Source organism: Macaca mulatta, chromosome 15, assembly GCF_049350105.2.
Source record: "Macaca mulatta isolate MMU2019108-1 chromosome 15, T2T-MMU8v2.0, whole genome shotgun sequence".
NCBI lineage: Eukaryota > Metazoa > Chordata > Mammalia > Primates > Cercopithecidae > Macaca > Macaca mulatta.
In genome coordinates this window covers 65,485,222-65,505,526 of record NC_133420.1, presented here as the reverse complement: position 1 = coordinate 65,505,526, position 20,305 = coordinate 65,485,222, and the positions used below count along the sequence as shown (strand labels likewise).

The 20,305-nt window shown below is 43.1% G+C and overlaps 1 protein-coding gene and 1 pseudogene across 6 annotated transcripts in view; both read left to right on the top strand.

Moving 5' to 3' along the window:
* The first annotated feature begins 1 nt into the window (after window position 1).
* The window catches only part of UBAP1 (ubiquitin associated protein 1), a 73,841-nt gene continuing 53,537 nt past the window's right edge, over window positions 2-20,305 (top strand). For 2 of the 5 annotated variants that reach the window (XM_015117369.3, XM_015117367.3), the window contains exon 1: window positions 2-260. In XM_015117369.3, coding sequence (XP_014972855.1) covers window positions 17-260 — 244 coding nt within the window. In that variant the 5' untranslated portion in view covers window positions 2-16. The remainder of the gene's footprint in view (window positions 261-20,305) is intronic. The other 3 variants (XM_077965117.1, XM_077965116.1, NM_001266514.1) reach the window with 2 other exon arrangements.
* Window positions 5,160-7,161, top strand: LOC144334641 (uncharacterized; annotated as a pseudogene). Its single transcript, XR_013404751.1, has one exon. The product of XR_013404751.1 is annotated as an uncharacterized LOC144334641 (transcript).

Sequence of the window (20,305 nt, the reverse complement as noted above, 5' to 3'; positions counted from 1 at the left end):
TGTGGAGCGCGGCGCCATGACGTCAGACGCCCAAAGGGGTGGGGCGGTGAGGGGAAGGAGGAGGGAAGTAGGACTTCAACATGGCGGCTGCGGCACTGGCGGTGGCTACGGTGACGGCCTGGCCCGGAGCGGGCAGAGTTGGAGGTGGTGGCGTTCGCTCTCCCTAGGGGCCGTCGGGAGCTCAGCGGGGACCGAGCGTCGGAGGCCGGCCGGTGCCAGCACCTTTCGGCTTCTGGGACGGCGGCAGCAGCGGCATTCAGGTGAGAGGGGCCTCCCTCTGGGGGAGGGGGAAGAGGGGCGGAGTTGGGGGAGGGGGGCCGGTTCTGGGAGACTAGGAAACGGGCTGGGGGGCCGAGCGAGGTGAAAGGCGCCGGAGCTAGGAGGTGGGAGGGAAAAGTGGCCGGAGACCCGCGATTTGGGGAGGATTCTGGGAGAAGGGTCGGAGTGAGGGGACCGGAGTTGAAGGGGCGGAGGGTAAACGGGATGCGGGAAAATGAGTTCGGATTAAGGAGACTAATACCCTACTGGAAGACAGGCATAGTAGACTTATGTCGGGCTGGATTGAGAGCTCGGTGGGAACTAGAGGATGTCAGGGAGGGGTACCCAGGTTTTAGTAAAGAAGGTGAGTGGTGGGGAGTTTAGAGTGAGCTGGGGACGTGCGGTGTAGATTTAGTTCTCCCTGAGGCAGTGAGACTGGGGAGAAAGGGTGGAGACTAGACCAGAGTTGAGTGATTTTTGGGGATATCTTTGGCTTTGTCTGGCCTTCTCCAGGTATGTTTATCCGCCTTTTTTGTTTCTTGGGTGGAGGCTTACCTATACAGTCCACCTGGGCCTCAGGAACCGCCCCAGTCTTTCTTGTGGAACGTCAGGTTCATTTATTTGAGCTATATCAGTGATCTTTGACCTTTGTTGCCAACTGTGTTTCCAGACTAGCGTGTTAAAAGTGTGGTTGGGCATAAAAATACGTTTTATGTTAAACTGAAATAAAATATTGATACTTTTTTGTCACCATGCAGTGTTGCGAAACCAGATTTGGTAATTTGGTTAAGTATTACATATATTCTATTCTAACTTTACTCGTTAGTGCTTTGTCTTTTCAGTTATTAGCATTTCAGAATTTGATTAGATATGGTGGATGTTTTCCTTTTTAATTTTATCAGATTTGATGGTGGGGAAAAAGAAGATACTTAGTCTTTAGTGTTAGTTCTTTCTAGTTAATGTCCCAACCTAGTTAAACTAAAAGTTTCCGTATTGGCCGGGCGCTGTGGCTCACGCCTGAAATCCCAGCACTTTGGGAGGCCTAGGCGGGCGGATCACGAGGTCAGGAGTTCAAGACCAGCCTGACCAACTTGATGAAACTCCGTCTCTCCTAAAAATACAAAAAGCCAGCCGGGCGTGGTGGCAGGCGCCTGTAATCCCAGCTACTCTGGTGGCCGAGGCAGGAGAATGGCTTGAACCTGGGAGGCGGAGGTTGCAGTGAGCAGAGATCGAGTCATTTGCACTCCAGCCTGGACGACAACGTGAGACTCCGACTCAAAAAAAAATTCCGTATTATGGCAAAGAATGTGAAATGTCTCAAGTCTTAAAATAATTACATTGTCTGCATTAACTTACTGTAAGTGATATTTTATTAAATTTTTGTTTCTAGTTCTATTCATTGTGTTTATTGAATACCTACTGTGTGTTGCATTAATAACAATCATTATTATTATGGAGATGTGAAACTTAATGTTTCTTTAGTCAGTGACCATCGCTGTCATTGCACAGCAGTTAACTTTGCTAACCTGCTAGGACCTCATTGGAAAAAAAACTTCTTTTTTGTTTGTTTCTTTTTATTTTTTTCCAGAGGGAGTCTCGGTCTGTTGCCCAGGCTGGAGTGCAGTGGCGCGATCTTGGCTCACTGCAACCTCTGCCTCCTGGGTTCAAGTGACTGTCTTGCTTCAGCCTCCCGAGTAGCTGAGCTTATAGACACTTGTCACTATGGCTGGCTAATTTTTGTATTTTAGTAGAGATGGGGTTTCACCATGTTGGTCAGGCTGGTCTCGAACTTCTGACCTCAAATGATCCTCCGGCCTTGGCCTCCCAAAGTGCTGGGATTATAGGCGCCTGGCCTGTGTGGTTTTTTTTTGTTTGCTTGTTTTTTTTAAAGAAGGCAAAGGAAAAAAAAATAAACTGTAAATATAAAAACTTCTTCAATTTCTCTTTAGTTTAGTGTTTAAGACTGATTTCCTAATCATGGCATTTCTTCTGTGTATCTGAAAGATTTTTTCACTTTGATTTTGAAGAAGACTAACAGTATTATGAAAAGATAACAATAGATCTGTAGACAAGTCTCATCAATGATTGTTAGTGTATTTTTTAATGAAAAAAAATTTTTTTTGTAGAGTTGGAGTCTCCTTATGTTGCCCAGTCTGATTTTGAACTCCTGAGCTCAAATGATCCTCCCACCGCAGCCTCCCAAACTGCTGGGAGGCATGAGCTGCTAGTGCACGTATTTTTGACTGGCAAATGTTACATTATCTTGCATGTCTTTTAACTATGGTATTTAAGGATCCCTGATGTTTGTTTATTTATTTATTTATTTATTTATTTTTTGAGACTGAGCCTTGCACTGTTGCCCAGGCTGGAGTGCTGTGGCGTGATCTCAGCTCACTGCAACCTCTATTTCCCAGGTTCAAGCGATTCTCCTGCCTCTGCCTCCCAAGTAGCTGGGATTACAGGCAGCCAGCACCACGCCCAGCTAATTTTTATAGTTTTAGTAGCGATGGGGTTTCACAACGTTGCCCAGGCTGGTCTCGAACTCCTGACCTCAAATGACCTACCCGCTTTGGCCTCCCAAAGTGCTGTGATTACAGGTGTGAGCCACTGCGCCCAGCTGGATCCCTGATGTTTAATTCAGTGTCCAAAATTTTTACCGAATATTTTCAGCATTATAATTGAAATATCATTAGCCCTGGGTGTAAATGCCAATATTACAAGTTTTTCCTGTTCTTTAATTATATTATTGAATGTATTGAGATTTTTCAAATGTAGATTAAGAGTAATCTTTTTTCTCACAGATTCATTAAAAATGTTTATTAATCATCAATCAGGTGGGTTTTTTTAAGACAGTCTTTCTCAAGAAATGCAAAAGGTAATACAGAGTGCCTTAAAACATTAAATAAACTTTTTTTCTAACAATTAAAAAAAACCTCAAACTGAAAAGAAGCTTAGAAATCACCTGGGTTTAGTTTCCCACACAGAATGGGAATCCCTGCTTCTATACCAAAACAAATGAAAATCCATCCTCTTTTCCAGATTTCTAAGGAAATAATAGGATTTTTCAGAATTTATTTTTTCTGTTTTGAAACGGAGCTTCTTCGCTCTTGTTGTCCAGGTTGGAGTGCAATGGCGCCATCTCAGCTCACTGCAACTGCCACCTCCCAAGTTTAAGTGATTCTCCTGCCCCAGCCTCCTGAGTAGCTAGAATTACAGGCATGTGCCACCACGCGTGGCTAATTTTGTGTTTTTAGTAGAGACAGGGTTTCTCCATGTTGGTCAGGCTGGTCTTGGACTCCCCAACTCAGGTGATCCACCCGCTTTGGCCTCCCAGAGTGCTGGGATTACAGGTGTGAGATACCGCTCCCGGCCCAGAATTTCTTATAGGAAAAGTATGTTCAATTAGAAAAAAGAAGCAAGCAGAGTAGTGCTCTTCCAACATGTAACATACAGTGTCCTGTAACATTAGAAAATAACTTGAAGGTAACTAATATTTTCCTATGAATTGAGAGTAACAATGTCAGATTTTAGAAATTTTAGTTGAAAGTGGCAAGATTCACAGAGGAAAGGATGCTGACACTAGGTATATACTAATGAGCCAGGATTGTTAAACACTTTTTTTCCTTTTTTTTCTTAGACAGAGTCTCGCTCGGTCGCCAGGCTGGAGTGCAGTGACACAATCTCGGCTCACTGCAACCTCCACCTCCTGGGTTCAAGCGGTTCTCCTGCCTCAGCCTGCCAAGTAGCTGGGACTACAGACGGCGCGCCACCGCGTCTGGCTAATTTTTGTATTTTTAGTAGAGACAGGGTTTCACCATGTTGGCCAGAATGGTCTTGCTCTCTTGACCTCGTGATCCACCCGCCTCGGCCTCCCAAAGTGCTGGGAGTATAGGCGTGAGCCACTGCGCCCAGCCAATCCTTTTTTTTGAGATGAAGTCTCACTCTTATCCCCCAGGTTGGAGTGCAAAGGTGCGATCTCCGCTCACTGCAACCTCCACCTTCCGAGTTCAAGTGATTCTCCTGCATCAGCCTCCCTAGTAGCTGGGATTACAGGTGCCTGACACCATGTCTGGCTAACTTTTGTATTTTTAGTAGAGATGGGGTTTCACCATGTTGGCCAGGCTGGTCTCAAACTCCTGACCTCAGGTGATCTGCCCACCTCGGCCTCCCAAAGTGCTGGGATTACAGGCGTGAGCCACCACACCCGACCCTGTTAAATACTTGGCCAGGTGCAGTGGCTCATGCCTGTAGTCCCAGCACTTTGGAAATGCTAGGTGGGTGGATTGCTTGAGCCCAGAAGTTCAAGACCAGCCTGGACAACACAGTGAGACCCATCTCTACAAAAATTACAGAAAAATTAGCTGGGGTTGGTGGTTCATGCCTATAGTCCCAGCTACACGGGAGGTTGAGGTGGGAGGATCACCTGAGCTCAGGAGCTTGAGGCTGCAGTGAGCCGAGATCATGCCCCTGCACTCCAGCCTGGGCAACAGAGCAAAACCCTACCTCAAAAGAAATAATCTTGGCCGGGCACTGTGAGTCATCCCTGTCATCTTGGCACTTCGGGAGGCCCAGGCGGGTGGATCACCTGAGGTCAGGATTTCGAGACCAGCCTGGCCAACATGGTGAAACCCCGTCTCTACTAAAAATACAAAATTAGCTGGTGTGGTGGCGTGTGCCTGTAATCCCAGCTACTTGGGAGACTGAGGCAGGAGAATTGCTTGAACCTGGGAGGCGGAGGTTGCAGTGAGCCGAGATCATGCCGCTGCACTCCAGCCTGGGCGACAGAAAGAGTCTCTGTCTCAAAAAAACAAAAAACAAAAAACCCAAAAACACTCAGTTCTCACACTTGAACTAGGTAGGTAGGTTGTGATGTGCGTGTTTTTTTTTTTTGTTGTTTTTTTTTTGTTTTTTTTTTTTTTTGAGACGGAGTCTGGCTCTGTCGCCCGGGCTGGAGTGCAGTGGCTGGATCTCAGCTCACTGCAAGCTCCGCCCCCCGGGTTTACGCCATTCTCCTGCCTCAGCCTCCCGAGTAGCTGGGACTACAGGCGCCCGCCGCCTCGCCCGGCTAGTTTTTTGTATTTTTTTAGTAGAGACGGGGTTTCACCGTGTTCGCCAGGATGGTCTCGATCTCCTGACCTCGTGATCCGCCCGTCTCGGCCTCCCAAAGTGCTGGGATTACAGGCTTGAGCCACCGCGGCCGGCCGATGTGCGTGTTTTTTATGTACCGAGGAAACTGAGGATCACAGAGGTTGTGTAACTTAACTAAAGTTACAGCTAGGTAGAGTGAATTTGAACTGAAATCTGTCCAATCTCAATGCCTATGCTGCATTCTTTTATGCCATTTTGCCCCTCTTAGGTGGCCACTGGACCATTCCAATTCCTACAAGGTATAAGCACTAGTTTTAAAGTAATACCAGTGTGAACTGCTTGTTTTCATTGAAATAATAGTGTAACTGGAATGATAAATGGTTCATTAAAATTTTAGTCACATTATGTCATCAGTATTCTAAGAGGAAATGAATACCTGATTATTTTGTACTTCACAAAATAAACTGGATAAACTGGATAAATGGCTGAAAGTTTCTTTGTTATATTGCTGAGTCAGATTGAATCCGGTTCATTAAGGGCCAAAATTTGTATTTGGCAGTAATCCTCATGTGTTCTCAGAATGCTTGATTGGTCATTATCAGTTGCTTAATGCTTACCAAACACTTCCAGAGTTTGAGTCACTGAATTGGCTCATGGTAATTGTAAATCTTGTGGTTACTGAGTCAAGAGCCAGCAGTGTGTGTTTTGGCTGCTTCACTTCCTCCCCAACACTTGATATTGTCAGACTTTAAATTAATTTTTTTTTTTTCTAATCTGGTGGGTTTGAAATTGTTTGAAATGGTGTTTTTTATCACCATTTCCTGAACCTGGTCATGTTTTCATATATATTCATTGGTCATTTGTGCTTCTGCGAAGTGTATATTCAATTTTGTTGCCTATATATTTTTTTTGGTTGTTTCTCTTTTTCCGATTCATTTTTAAGAGTTCTTTATATATTCTGGATACTAATTATTTGTTAATTTATAGGTTGCAAATATCCTTTCCCAATTTATGACTTGACTTTTCATCTCTTCATAGTCTTCTGGTGAGAAAAGCTCATAATTTTAGTGAACTGAATTTTTCAGTCTTTCATGGTTTGTGTGTGTGTGTGTGTGTGTTTGTTTTTTTTTTGAGACAGAGTTTTGCTCTTATTGCTCATGCTAGAGTGCAATGGCATGATCTTGGCTCACTGCAGCCTCCGCCTCTCGGGTTCAAGCAATTTTCCTGTCTCAGCCTCCCGAATGGCTGGGATTACAGGCACCCACCACCACGCCCAGCTAATTTCTGTATTTTTGGTAGAGACGGGGTTTCATCATATTGGTCAGGCTGGTCTTGAACTCCTGACCTCAGGTGATCCACCCGCCATGGCTTCCCAAAGTGCTGGGATTACAGGTGTGAGCCTCTGCGCCTGGCCGGTTTGTGCTTGTATCAAATTTGGGAAATCCTTCTTTGCTGCCAGGCATGCTGTTTTAATAAATACAGTAGTATACCTATCTATAATGTGGTGTCTCATCTGACGTTTAGTTCCAATGTCTGCTTGATGACAAAAGCAGACTTCTTAAAAGTTGCTTTCTTGTTATCTTTGGAGTTACAGGGCCACAGGGTTTTAAAAGGAGGCTGGATTGTGTTTTACATGTCGGTTTCATACGTTGTCCAAAACTGAGACACCAACAGATTTATGAATGAGATGTGCATCTTATTAAATGTTAATGTGATTTGATAATGAGACCTTTCTCGTTTGGACAGTATTATATACAATTGATAGTGTGTCACTCAGTCTAAGCTGTTAGCACTTTCACTAAAATATATTCAATTTTTTTTTGATGTCTAGTTTTTACAGTATTGGGCTTTATCAAGAATAGTTGTGGATTGTGGAAGAGCTGATACGGAAACATCTTAGAAGAACATATTTTGCTTTTTTTTTAAACTCTGTTCAGTTCCTTGGACTTGTGTGTCTCCTATCTTATCAAGAATAATTGTGGATTGTGGAAGAGTTGATATGGAAACATCTTAGAATAATGTTTTTTGCTTTTTTTTTTTTTTTTAAAGAAAGAAACTGTCCAGTTCCTTGGACTTGTGTGTCTCCTACTTACCAGTAAACCCTTATGACTTAAGTTATATGTATAAATACATATGTACATCTTGGTGGCATTGATTTTTCTATGTTGTGTATTAAAGCTGCTAAAAACATGTTTTCTTTTTTCCGTGAGAAGATTAGTGATTACTTTGACTTTAGAAATTGTTCTTCTAAGGAGTCAAATATTTGATCTGGGCAAGGATCACACTGAAATATAAAACATCTCCTGAGTAATCTGGGTTCACTAAAAAAAAAAAAAAATATATATATATATATATAAAAAACAACCACCAGATTAAAAATACACTACAAATACTGTTTAGTGATATATAGTATAGCTTTGACATTTATGAAAGGCATGCTCTTAGATCATTGGGAATCCTTACTTATGTAAATACCATAGTTTTAAGTGTCCCTCATGAAATACAGAAAAGTGTAACAGGAAATTTTTAGTTACTATTAGATTTGATGTGTAAATAGAACTGAGCAACAAAGTTAAACGATTTGAATGCTAATCTCAGTCTTTAGCTTTTTTTTTTCTTTTCTTTTTTTTTTTTTTTTTTTTTTAAAGAAATAGGATCTTGCCCTGCTACCCAGGTTGGTCTTAAATGCCTGGCCTCAAGTGATTCTTGAGCTTCGGCCTCCCCAAGTGCTGGGATTACAGACATGAACCACCATGCCTGGCACTTTCAGCTACCTTTTAACTCCCTGCCTTTTTTGTTGTTACTACCACTGGCCTATTCCCAACCTCCGTTAATAACCTATTGGAGACTCAAGATTAGGCCATTTTGGGCCAGGTGTGGTGGCTCACACCTGTAATCCCAGCACTTTAGGAGGCTGAAACATGCGGACCACCTGAGGTCAGGAGTTTGAGACCAGCCTGGCCAACGTGGTGAAACCCTGTCTCTACTTAAAATACAAAAACTAGCTAGGCATGGTGGTGGATTCCTGTAATCTCAGCTACTCAGGAGGCTGAGGCAGGAGAATTGCTTGAAGCCGGGAGGTAGAGGTTCGGTGAGCCAAGATCGCACCGTTGCACTCCAGCCTGGGCGACAAGAGAGAAACTCCATCTCCAAAAAAATAATAATAATAATAAAAAAGATTAGGCTGGCTTTGCCTGTCTTTTGCTTTATCTCATCATCATGGTCTTGGTCTCAGGTGGGGTTTGCAGCCTTATTGGTAAGAATGGAATCTTCCTAATCCTAAAATCTTTCTGTAGTTTGGGAGTGTTAACATTTCCTTCAGTAGTTTCACAGGGAAGGATATGGGCAGTAACTTCCCCATTTCTTTCTTCTAGTAGATTATTATATATATATTTTTAAATTTTATTTTAAAGACAGAGTCTTGCTCTGTCGCCTAGCTTGGAGCGTGACATGACCTTGACTCATTGCAACCTCCGCCTCCAGGGTTCAAGTGATTTTCTCGGCCGATCATTGTGTCTTATAGCACACCTTATGAGAGAAGTGATCTGGCTCCATGGGTGGAATTCAAGGTCAAATGGTCAGCCAAATTAAAAATTACTGTTGGAGCAGACTTTAGGGGTAGTTTGTGAACTTTCAAAATTGGAAATATTTAATTATTATTATTATTACTATTTTTTGAGACGGAATTTTGCTCTTGTTGCCCAGGCTGGAGTGCAGTGGCGCAATCTTGGCTCACTGCACCCTCCGCCTCCTGGGTTCAACAGTTCTCCTGCCTCAGCCTCCTGAGTAGCTGGGATTACAGGCATGCGCTACCATGCCCGGCTAATTTTGTATTTTTAATAGACACGGGGCTTCTCCATGTTGGTCTGGCTGGACTTGAATTCCCGACCTCAGGTGATCCACCCACCTCAGCTCCCAAAGTGCTGGGATTACAGACATGAACCACTGTGCCTGGCCAGAAATATTTCATTTTTTCATCAAAGGTTTACTGTATTTGTGAGATATTCTAGCAAAAGGAAACAAACTTAACAACTTTTGTTTTCTGAAAATACTTTTGCAAAAATAGGAGGGAGAGGATCAGGAAAAATTACTAGTGGGTACTAGGCTTAATACCTAGGTGACGAAATAATCTGTACAAGAAACCCCCATGATACAAGTTTACCTATGTAACAGACCTTCACATGTACGCCTGAACTTAAAAGTTAAAAAAACTTTATATTAAAATCTTAAACAAAAATCATGGAAGGTCTTTAATTGTTTATGTCCTGTCCTATCCGTTTTCTTAAAGAAGAAATATTAGCTAGTTCTTGTAATTTATTTGTTTATTTATTTTTTGAGACGGAGTCTCGCTCTGTTACCCAGGCTGGAGTACAGTTGTACGGTCTCGGCTCACTGCAACCTCTGCTTCCCAGGTTCAAGCGATTCTCCTGCCTCAGCCTCCTGAGTAGCTGGGATTACAGGCCCTAACCACCAAGCCTGGCTAATTTTTTTGTATTTTTAGTGGAGATGGGTTTCACCATGTTGGCCAGGCTGGTCTCGAACTCCTCATCTCAGGGGATCCACCTTCCTCATCCTCCCAAAGTGCTGGGATTACAGACTTGAGCCACCATGCCCTGCAGTTCTTGTAATTTAATAGTGAATCTTTTTTCCTTTCTTTCTTTTCTTTTTTTTTTTTTTTTGAGACAGGGTCTTGCTGTGTTGCCCAGGCTGGAGTGCAGTGATGCAGTCACAGCTCACTGCACCCTTGACTTCCCGGGTTCAGGTGATTCTCCCACCTTAGCCTCCCGAGTAGTTGGGACTGCGGCCTCATGCCACCATGCCCGGCTCTTTTTTTAATTTATTTTTTAAATTTTTCGTAGAGATGGGGTTTCGTCATGTTGCACAGGCTGGTCTCCAACTCCTAAATTCAAGTGATCCACCTGCCTCAGCCTCCCAAAGTGTTGGGATTACAGGCGTGAGTCACAGTGCCCAGCCTGCTTTGGATATATTATTGGCATTATATTTAGTGGAAGAGTATATATATTAGGGTAATGGAGATTTATTTCATTTAGTAGTGTAAGAAATTATGTTTAGGTGCAGTTCTAATTTGAGACATTCTATATCTGCCCTGTCTGATATGTCTCCAACATTGACAATGGAGATATAAAATATTTCCATCAGTGTGGAAAGTTCTGTTGGACAGCACTGTTTTAGATCAGTGATTCTCAAAGTTTTAGTGTGTGTGTGGATAACCTGGATGTATTATTAAAATGTAAATTCTGAGTCAGTAGCTCTGGTGTGGGCTTGAGAGTATATTTATTTATTATTCTCAGTATGTTCACTGGTCTGAAATTTCTGGCCTCAAGCAGTCCTCCCACTGTGGCCTCCTAAAGCACCAGGATTGTGGGTGTGATTCACTGTGCCTGGCCTGTGTAAACTTTTAAAATAGTGTCTTTAGCCATGAGAGATTATATTGTAATGGCAGAACTCTGGACAGTGAGTTGAAAGATCAAAAGCTGTAGTTTACTTTTTCCACCATCTTGAAGCTTTTAGAGGCCTGTTGGGAATAGGAATTCTAAAAGGCAAATGTGTCTGGAAGGCTGTGGTCCAAGGCCATTTTTTGTTTGCTAAAAGTGGGGTCTCCAGAATCAAAGAGAGCACATAACTGTTTTTAAATTGAAGGTGTTTATGCCTGAGATGAAACTGAATTCTATTTGGGCAAGAGATTTGTGCTTATGTATACAAGGCAAAGAACAACACAGTGACTTGGTGGCAAACCAAACAAAACCAGAGTAATCTGTGGAAAGGTAATTTGCACCCATGGAAACAGACATGGTCCGTGCCAAATTCCAAAGGAATCTTCCTGCTAAGACCATTGGACACAGAATTCACATGATGTTGTACCCCGAAGGATTTAAACTAATGAAAAGTAAAAGTGGATTTGCGAACAAAAAAAGTCCTAGTTCAGCTTTCCTATTTAAAAACCAACCTCTCTCAGCCTTGGACTTTTTTTTTTATTTTAATTTTTTTTAATTAAAAAAATTTTTTTTAGTGATGGGGTTTTGCTATGTTGCCCAGGTTAGTCTCTAATTCCTGACCTCAAGTGATCCTCCCACCATGGCCTCCTAAAGTGCTGGGATTACAGGCATGAGCCACGGTCCCTGGCCTGTATAAACTTTTTAAATAGTGTGTTTTGCTATGAGAGCTTGTATTGTAATGGCAGAACTGTGGACAGTGAGTTGAAAGATCTAAAGTTCAGGCCAGGCGTGGTGGCTCACGCCTGTAATCCCAGCACTTTGAAGGCTGAGGCGGGCAGATCATGAGGTCAGGAGTGTGAGACCAGCCTGACCAACATGGTGAAACCCCGTCTCTACTAAAAATACAAAAATTAGCCAGGTGTGGTGGCACATGCCTGTAATCCCAGCTACTCAGGAGGCTGAGGCAGGAGAATCACTTGAACCCAGGAGGTGGAGGTTGCAGTGAGCTGAGGTCAGGCCACTGCACTCCATCCTGGGTGATAGAACAAGACTCCATCTCAAAAAAAAAAAAAAAAAAAAACAACTGAAGTTCTAGTTCATCTTTCCAATTTAAAAACCAACCTCTCTCAGCCTTGAACTCTTCTTTTATTTTTCAATTTTCTTTAGAGGTGGGGGTCTTGCTATGTTGCCCAGTTTGGTCCCAAACTCCTGGCCTCAAGCGATCATCCCACCTTGGCTTCCCAAAGTGCTGGGATTATAGGCATGAGCCACCAAGCCTGGCTAATGTATTTTTTTAAAATCACAAGTTCATAATGATGTTTATTATTTGTTTAACTTTTAGCCCCTGCAAATGAATATATTTGTAATTTAGATTTTAGAATTATAGGACTTTAAATATTTTGCCTTTCCTCTTTTATATAAAAATATTAGTTCTTTACAACTATAATTACTTATTTTCTATATTGAACTCATGTAAAAAGGGTTTTAAAATAGTAATACTGCTATTATAGCTAATAAGTACAATCTAAAATCTTTGCTGTTCTTTATGTTCTTAAAATAGTGTGTAAGAGAGGGCCAGGTGCAGTGGCCCACATCTGTAATTCCCAGAACTTTGGGAGGCGAGGCAGGCAGATCACTTGAGGTCAGGAGTTTGAGAACAGCCTGGCCAATATGGCAAAACCCCATCTCTCTACTAAAAATACAAAAAATTAGCCAGGCATGTTGGTATGCACCTGTAATCCCAGTTACTCAGGAGGCTGAGACAGGAGGATCGCTTGAACCCAGGAGGTGGAGGTTGCAGTGAGCTGAGGTCGCGCCACCGCGCTCCAGCCTGGGTGACAGAGTAAGACTCTGTCTCAAAAAATAAAATAATAAAATAAAAATATTGTGTAGGGGAAACTCTCAGACCACATTCTTCCTCCACTCTCACACCACCACAACAATAATCAACATAGAACACATCTGTGACTAAAAGTGTGGGGGTTTTTCCCTTGTGCACCAAGCAGTGGACACCAGCTGGGTGTTCTCCAATTCAATTCAGGTTGGGGGCTCAGTCTTCAAGACTGCCCGCACACCCCTGGACACCAGTTTCCTGTCTGGGGCCCTGGATGTTATGACCCGCTGTCTTCATGTTGGTGTTCCCACAATCTCCTCTTTGGGTTTAGTTAATTTGCTGGAGCATCTCACAGAACTCAGGGAAACACTGAAATTTATTTGTTTATTCTGAAGGATCTTACAAAGGATATCGATGAAGGGAAGCATAGAGCAAGGTATGGGGGAAGAGGTGTGGAGCTTCTCTACCCTTCTTGGGTGCCACCATCCAGGAACCTCCAGGTGTTCAGCTCTCCAGAAGCTCTCTGAACCCAGTCCTCTTGGGCTTTTGTGGAAGCTTCATGATGTCAGCATGCCTTCTCTCAGGGTGTAGGGCAGTCCCCTCGCTGGGGTGGGTGTTAAGACCCACAGTGAGAAAGGTGAGGAAAGATTATAGTCCTTTCTTGGGGCAGGTGAAAGTAGGGCAGAGGAAGAGGTTTTGTTTCCTGAGACCTGCCCCTGAGACCTAACACACCCAATATTCTATCAGAAGACTGTAACTAGGGCTGTGGGAATTATGAACCAGGAACAGTGGATGAAAACCAATATATGTCACAACACTACAAATATATTTTACTGATGTATACAATTAGAGTACTGAGTTCTAAAGTCACTTCTAATAATTATATCCTCTGGTCATTTTACTAATTTTATGTACAGTTAGGTTTATTTGTTTCATTTTTTATTCATTTTGAGGGCTAAAAATTATATTGCTAAGAATATGTAATAACTGTTTTGAGAGAAGTTAGAATACAGAGATGTATAAAAAGAAAATAGCCGGGCACGGTGGCTCAAGCCTGTAATCCTAGCACTTTGGGAGGCCGAGACGGGCGGATCACGAGGTCAGGAGATCGAGACCATCCTGGCTAACATCGTGAAACCCCGTCTCTACTAAAAAAATACAAAAAAACTAGCCGGGCGTGGTGGTGGGCGCCTGTAGTCCCAGCTGCTCGGGAGGCTGAGGCAGGAGAATGGCGTGAACCCGGGAGGTGGAGACTCCGTCTCAAAAAAAAAAACAAAAAAACAAAAAAACTTCTTATAAGACACTGTTAGAGAAAAAAAAAAAAAACAACTTACCTGAATGTATGAAATACATTTAAAAAGACCTCTGTTCTCTTCTGAATCTACTAGTGAAAAGACAAAAGAAAAAAAAAATCTGTGTATGTATACACACAGAAAAAAAGATAAAAATATACAGGGATGAATAAAGTGAGTTTGAGTAAGAAATGTCAGGGGTCAAGTCTCAGTTCTGCAACTTAACTAGGTTACGTATCCCTTGCACAAATTAACATCTGAGTTTTAATCAATAAAATGCGAATAATAGGCTGGTCCACTGGTAGTGGCCCATCAGAACTTATTCACAGCAGTGTTACTAACGTTGGTATACAATCCCCCACTGCTAAATTTGACTGGCTTAAAAAAGAAAAACAAAATAGGCATAATAGCAACTATCTCATAATGTTATTGTAAGAGATAATGAGATAATGAGATAATGCATACAAAGTGCTTAGAACAATCTGAACACATGGCATATGTTTTCAATAAATGTGAGCTCCACAAATATTTTATACAAATATTCTAACAGTGGATATTTCCAATGGTGGCTTAAAGAAAATTTTTATTTTCTTTTTATTTATTTATTTTATTTTATTTTTATTTTATTTTTTTTGAGACGGGAGTCTCGCTTTGTCGCCCAGGCTGGAGTGCAGTGGCCAGATCTCAGCTCACTGCAAGCTCCGCCTCCTGGGTTTACGCCATTCTCCTGCCTCAGCCTCGAGTAGCTGGGACTACAGGCGCCCGCCACCTCGCCCGGCTAGTTTTTTGTATTTTTTAGTAGAGACGGGGTTTCACCGTGTTAGCCAGGATGGTCTCGATCTCCTGACCTCGTGATCCTCCCGTCTCGGCCTCCCAAAGTGCTGGGATTACAGGCTTGAGCCACTGTGCCCGGCCTGTAACAAGTTTTTGATTTTGTTGAAGTCCCCTTTAGTTTTTCCTTTATGGTTTGTGCTTTTGTTGTTATATCTAAGAATTTTTGCTTAATCTAAGATCAGGAAGATGTTCTCTTTTTGAAGTTTTATACTTTTAGGTTTGACTTTTTTGTCTATGATTAGTTTTGACTTATGTATGATGTCATGTGGATGGAAGATTTTTTTTGTTTGCACATAGATATCTATTTTAGCACTTTCTGTTGAAAAGTTTACCCTTTCTAAAATATTTTTTCCATATTTATATTTGGACCTGTTCTATTCTATTGATCTATTTGTCTGTCTTTATGCCAATATCACACTGTCTTGATAATCATAGCTGTATAATAAATTTATACAGATCAGAAAAGAAAGTTTCTCAAAGTTGTACGATTGTAGGTCCTTTGGATTTCTATACAAATTTTTTGCTGTGTGTGTTTTTGGTTGGTTGGTTGGTTGTTTTTTTGAGATAGAGTCTCACTATGTTGCCTAGGCTGGCCTCCAACTTTTGGGCTCAAGTGATCCTTCCACCTCAGTCTCCTGAGTAGCTGCAACTACACAAACATGCTACCATGTCTGGCTCCATGTGATTTTTAAAATTAGTTTGCCAAGTTTCTATAAAAAGCTACTGGCTTTTTATTTATTTGTTTATTTATTTATTTATTATTATTTTGAGACCAGGTCTTGCTCTGACCCCTAGGCTGGAGTGCAGTGGTGTGGTCGTGGCTCATTGCAGTCTCGACCTCTCAGGCTGAAGTTTATCCTCCTACCTCAGCCTCTTGAGTAGCTGGGACCATAAGTGTGTGCCAATAAGCTTGGCTAATTAAAAAAAATTTTTTTTTTGGAGACGGAATTTCACTCTTATTGCCTAGGCTGGAGTGCAATGGCGCGATCTCGGCTCACTGCAACCTCTGCCTCCGGGGTTCAAGCGATTCTTCTGCCTCAGCCTCCCAAGTAGCTGGGATTACACCACCACGCCCAGCTAATTTTTTGTATTTTTAGTAGAGATAAAGTTTTGCTGTGTTGACCAGGCTGGTCTCGAACTCCTGACCTCAGGTGATCTGCCCTACTCGGCCTCCCAAAGTGCTGGAATTACAGGCGTGAGCCATGGCGCCTGGCCTAAAAAATTTTTTTTAATACCGACGGGGTCTCACTATGTTGCCCTGGCTGATCTTGAACTTTTGGCCTCAAGTGATGCTCCTGTCTCAGCCTCCCAAAGCACTGGGATTACAAGCATGAGCCATCATACCCAGCTTCACTGATTCTTCAGCTTGATTGAGTCTGCTGTTGAAGTTTTCTATTGAATTATTTGGTTCACTCATTATATTCTTCAACTCTAAGATTTGGTTTTTATTATTTGTTTCTTTGTTTTCATTTTGTTCATGTATTGTCTTTCTAATATTGTTATTTGTGTGTGTGTGTGTGTGTGTGTGTGTGTGTGTGTTTGAGACGGAGTCTTACTCTGTCACCCAGGCTGGAGAGCAGTGATAATCTCGGCTCACTCCACCTCCTGGGTTCAAGCGATTCTCCTGCCTCAGCCTCCTGAGTAGCTGGGACTACAGGTGTGTGCCACCACACCTGGCTAATTTTTGTATTTTTAGTAGAGACGGGGTTTCACTATGTTGGCCAAGCTGGCCTTGAACTCTTGACCTTGTGATCTACCTGCCTTGGCCTCCCAAAGTGCTGGAATTACAGTCGTGAGCCACCATGCCCAGCCGGTTATTTGTGTTTTATTGCGGTTCACAGACCTTCTTTAAGAGGATTATTTATTTATTTGAATTTTTATTAAATTTTTTTTTTCTTTTATAGAGACGGGTTTCACTATGTTGTGCTGGTCTTGAACTGACCGGGCTCAAGCAGTCTGTCCGCCTTGGCCTCCAGAAGTGCCGGGTTTACAAGTGAGAGCCACTGCACCTGGCCAAGAGGATTATTCTGAATTCTTTGTCAGTCAGTTCTGTCGTTCTCCATTTCTTTAGGGTTGTTTTTTGGCATTTTATTCATTTTCTTTTATGGTATCATGTTTCCTTGGTTCTTTTTTTTTTTTTTTCTCTTTTGAGACAGAGTTTTGCTCTGTTGCCTAGGCTGGAGTGCAGTGGCACGATCTCAGCTCACTGTAGCCTCTGCCTCCTGAGTTCAAACAATTGTCCTGCCTCAGCCTCCCCAGGAGCTGGGGTTACAAGCATGTGCTACCATGCCTGGCTAATTTTTGTAGTTTCAGTAGAGATGAGGTTTCACCATGTTGGCCAGGCTGGTCTTGAACTCCTGACCACAGGTGATCCACCTGCCTCAGCCTCCCAAAATACTGGGATTACAGGCGTGAGCCACCACAGCTGGCCTCCTTGATTCTTTTTTCTTTTTTTTTTTTTTTGAGACGGAGTCTCGCCCTGTTGCCCAGGCTGGAGTACAGTGACGTGATCTTGGCTCACTGCAGGCTCCTCCTTCCGGGTTCACGCCATTCTCCTGCCTTGGACTACAGGCTCCTGCCACCACGCCTGGCTCATTTTTTGTATTTTTTAGTAGAGATGGGGTTTTGCCATGTTAGCCAAGATGGTTTCAATCTCCTGACCTCGTGATCTGCCTGCCTCGGCCTCCCAAAGTGCTGGGATTACAGGCATGAGCCACTGCGCCTGGCCCCTCCTTGATTCTTAATGATCTTTTTGTCCTTGTGTTGATTTCTGTGCATTTGAGGAAGTAGTCATCTCTTTTAGTCTTTACCAGTTCATTTCTGTGAGGAAAGACCTTCAGCAGTCAGCCTAGCCTGGGGTTCTGGATGGGTCAGCTGATAGTACCTGTGGGCAAGCAGGGCTTGCTGCTGGAATCTCTGGTTGAACTTGGTAGCTGCCCATACTCTGAGGTTAGGTGGGGCTTGTCTCTGGGGTCTGAGGCCAGTGCAGGTCTGTTGGCTGGGCTCTGAGGTTAGGAGGGGCAGCTGGCTGGGCTCCACATTTAGGCCAGGCTGCTCTGTGATTGGGGAGGGCTGCAGGCTGCACTCTGGAATTTCCCCGGTCAGGTGAGGCTACAGGGTATGCACCATAGATGGGTAGGACTATAGGCTGCATTTTGCAATCAGGTGGGGTTGTATGTTGTGTTTTGCTGTTGAATGGGGACATTGGCTGAATTTTTTGCCTGGATGGGGCTGCTGGCCCTGCTCCAAGGTTAGACGGGTTCTGTGGCCAGGCTGTCTGGTTGGACTACCTGGTCCTTTGGAGTTGGAGATTCAGCTATACGATTAGGTGAGGCCATAGGCTGTGCTCAGCTGAGGTCAGACTGGACCACTGGCACAGGAGCCAACCCAGGCACAACTGTTGACTGTGCTTGTTGGATAGACATGCTGTAGATGGGCAGAGCTGCTGGTTGGGCTCTCTGGTTGGGTGAGGCCACTGGCAGGGATGTGGTCTCATTGTCGTGATTTGCATTGTCATGATACTGGTTGGTGTGAGCCCCACCCCCTTCTTTGTTCCTAGCTGACTCCAGTGGTCTAGCCCTCCCATCTCTTCCCTATGAGGCACGACAGACATGGATCTCCTGGGAAGCACCCTGGAAAGCTGGGAAAGTTGGGGAAGCTGAATGTCTGCCTCGGGCTCTCATTTTCCCACTGCAGAAACTATAGGCCCAGGGGATCGCTCTCTGGCCCCATGTGGACTTGGTGAGGGGCGATGCAGTCAAAAAATCAAGTCACTCTTACCATTCTAATGTGGCTTTTGGTATTTGTGCTCCAAGGGAGTGCTTAAGCACTAGGCTCTGGAATTTTCACAAAGGTGTTCTTGTCTGTGGATAATTACTAATTGGCATTTCTGTGATAGTAACTAAAACCTGGATCTCCTATTCCACCATCATGTTCTTGGACTTGTTTTTATTATTTATTTATTTATTTGTTTGAGATGGAGTCTCGCTCTGTCGCCCAGGCTGGAGTGCAGTGGCGCGATTTCGGCTCACTGCAGCCTCTGCCTCCTGGGTTCAAGCAATTCTCCTGCCTCAGCCTCTTGAGTAGCTGGGACTACGGGGCACACCACCACGCCTGGCTAATTTTTTGGATTTTTAGTAGAGACAGGGTTTCACTGTGTTAGCCAGGATGGTCTCAAACTCCTGACCTCGTGATCCGCCTGCCTTGGCCTCCCACAGTGCTGGGATTACAGGCGTGAGCCACCGCGCCCAGCCTATTATTTATTTTTAATTTTAATTTTTTTGAGACCCTATTTCTGTTTTGGAATAATTTTATATTTACAGAACATTTTCAGAGATAATACGGAGTACAGAGAGTTCCTGGCTCTCCCTAACTCAGTTTTCCCTAATGTTAACCATCTTACATTACCATGGTATATTTGTCAAACTGAAACACCTACCTTGGTACATTAGTATCAGCTGAACTCTGGACTGTATTTAGATTTCTCCTGTTTTTCTTTTTTTCTTTTTTTTCCCCTTTCTTTTTTTGAGACAGGGTCTCATTGTGTCTCTCCATGCTGGAGTACAGTGGTGTGATCACATCTTACTGCAACCTCGATCACCCCTGGCTCAGGTGATCCTCCTGCCTCAGCCTCCCTAATAACTGGGACTACAGGCACGTGCCACCATGGCCTGACTTATTTTATTTTATTTTGTTTTTTGTAGAGACTGGGTTTCACCATGTTGCCCAGGCTGGTCTGGAGCTCCTGGGCTCAAGAGATCTGATCCTTCTGCCTTGGCCTTGCAAAGTACTGAGATTACAGGTGTGAACCACCACAGCCAACCCAGGTTTTCTGCAATTTTTTTTTTTGATTTCAGGATCCAATCTAGGATAACTAAATTGTGTTTAGTTGTCATGTCTTCTTAGTTTCTTCCGGTCTGTGATGGTTTCTTAGTCCTTCCCCTGCCCCCTGGTAATTTATTTGACAGCTTTGGGGAAAACTGGTCAGGTATTTTGTAGAAGGGTCCTCATTTTGGTTTTGTCTGCTGTTTTCCTTATAATTAGACTGGGCTTGTGGATTTTTGGAAAAATACACAGGTAAAGTACCTGTCTCAGTTATGTGAAATCAGTATGGACTTAAGTATTCAGTTTATATTTTGGATTAAAGTCCCACATTGATTTATTTTATTGCTCAAGTTGTTTTATCTTGGGCCATTGAGAGCTCTTTCAGATTGGCCTTGGCCTTAGAATCTGTCATTTCTCCAGAGAGTAGGGCTTGTTTCTCTGTCAATCTGATCTTCATTCCTTTGTAGAGACTTCATTTGTGGTATCTTGATAACTTTTAGAAACCACCCTCTTAGGAGGGGGTTTGTTAGTGCTGTTACGATTTTATTTTTTAAGAGATTATGATTGGGATGGATAGATGTTTAGTTTGCTAACCTGATCTAATACTATTAATTTTTGCTAAAGAGAATTTGTAACATCTAGAGCTGTATGCTTTACAGTTTTTCATTGTATGATGTTTAACATATAGAAAAAATATGAATGTAAAACATCTAAGTTAT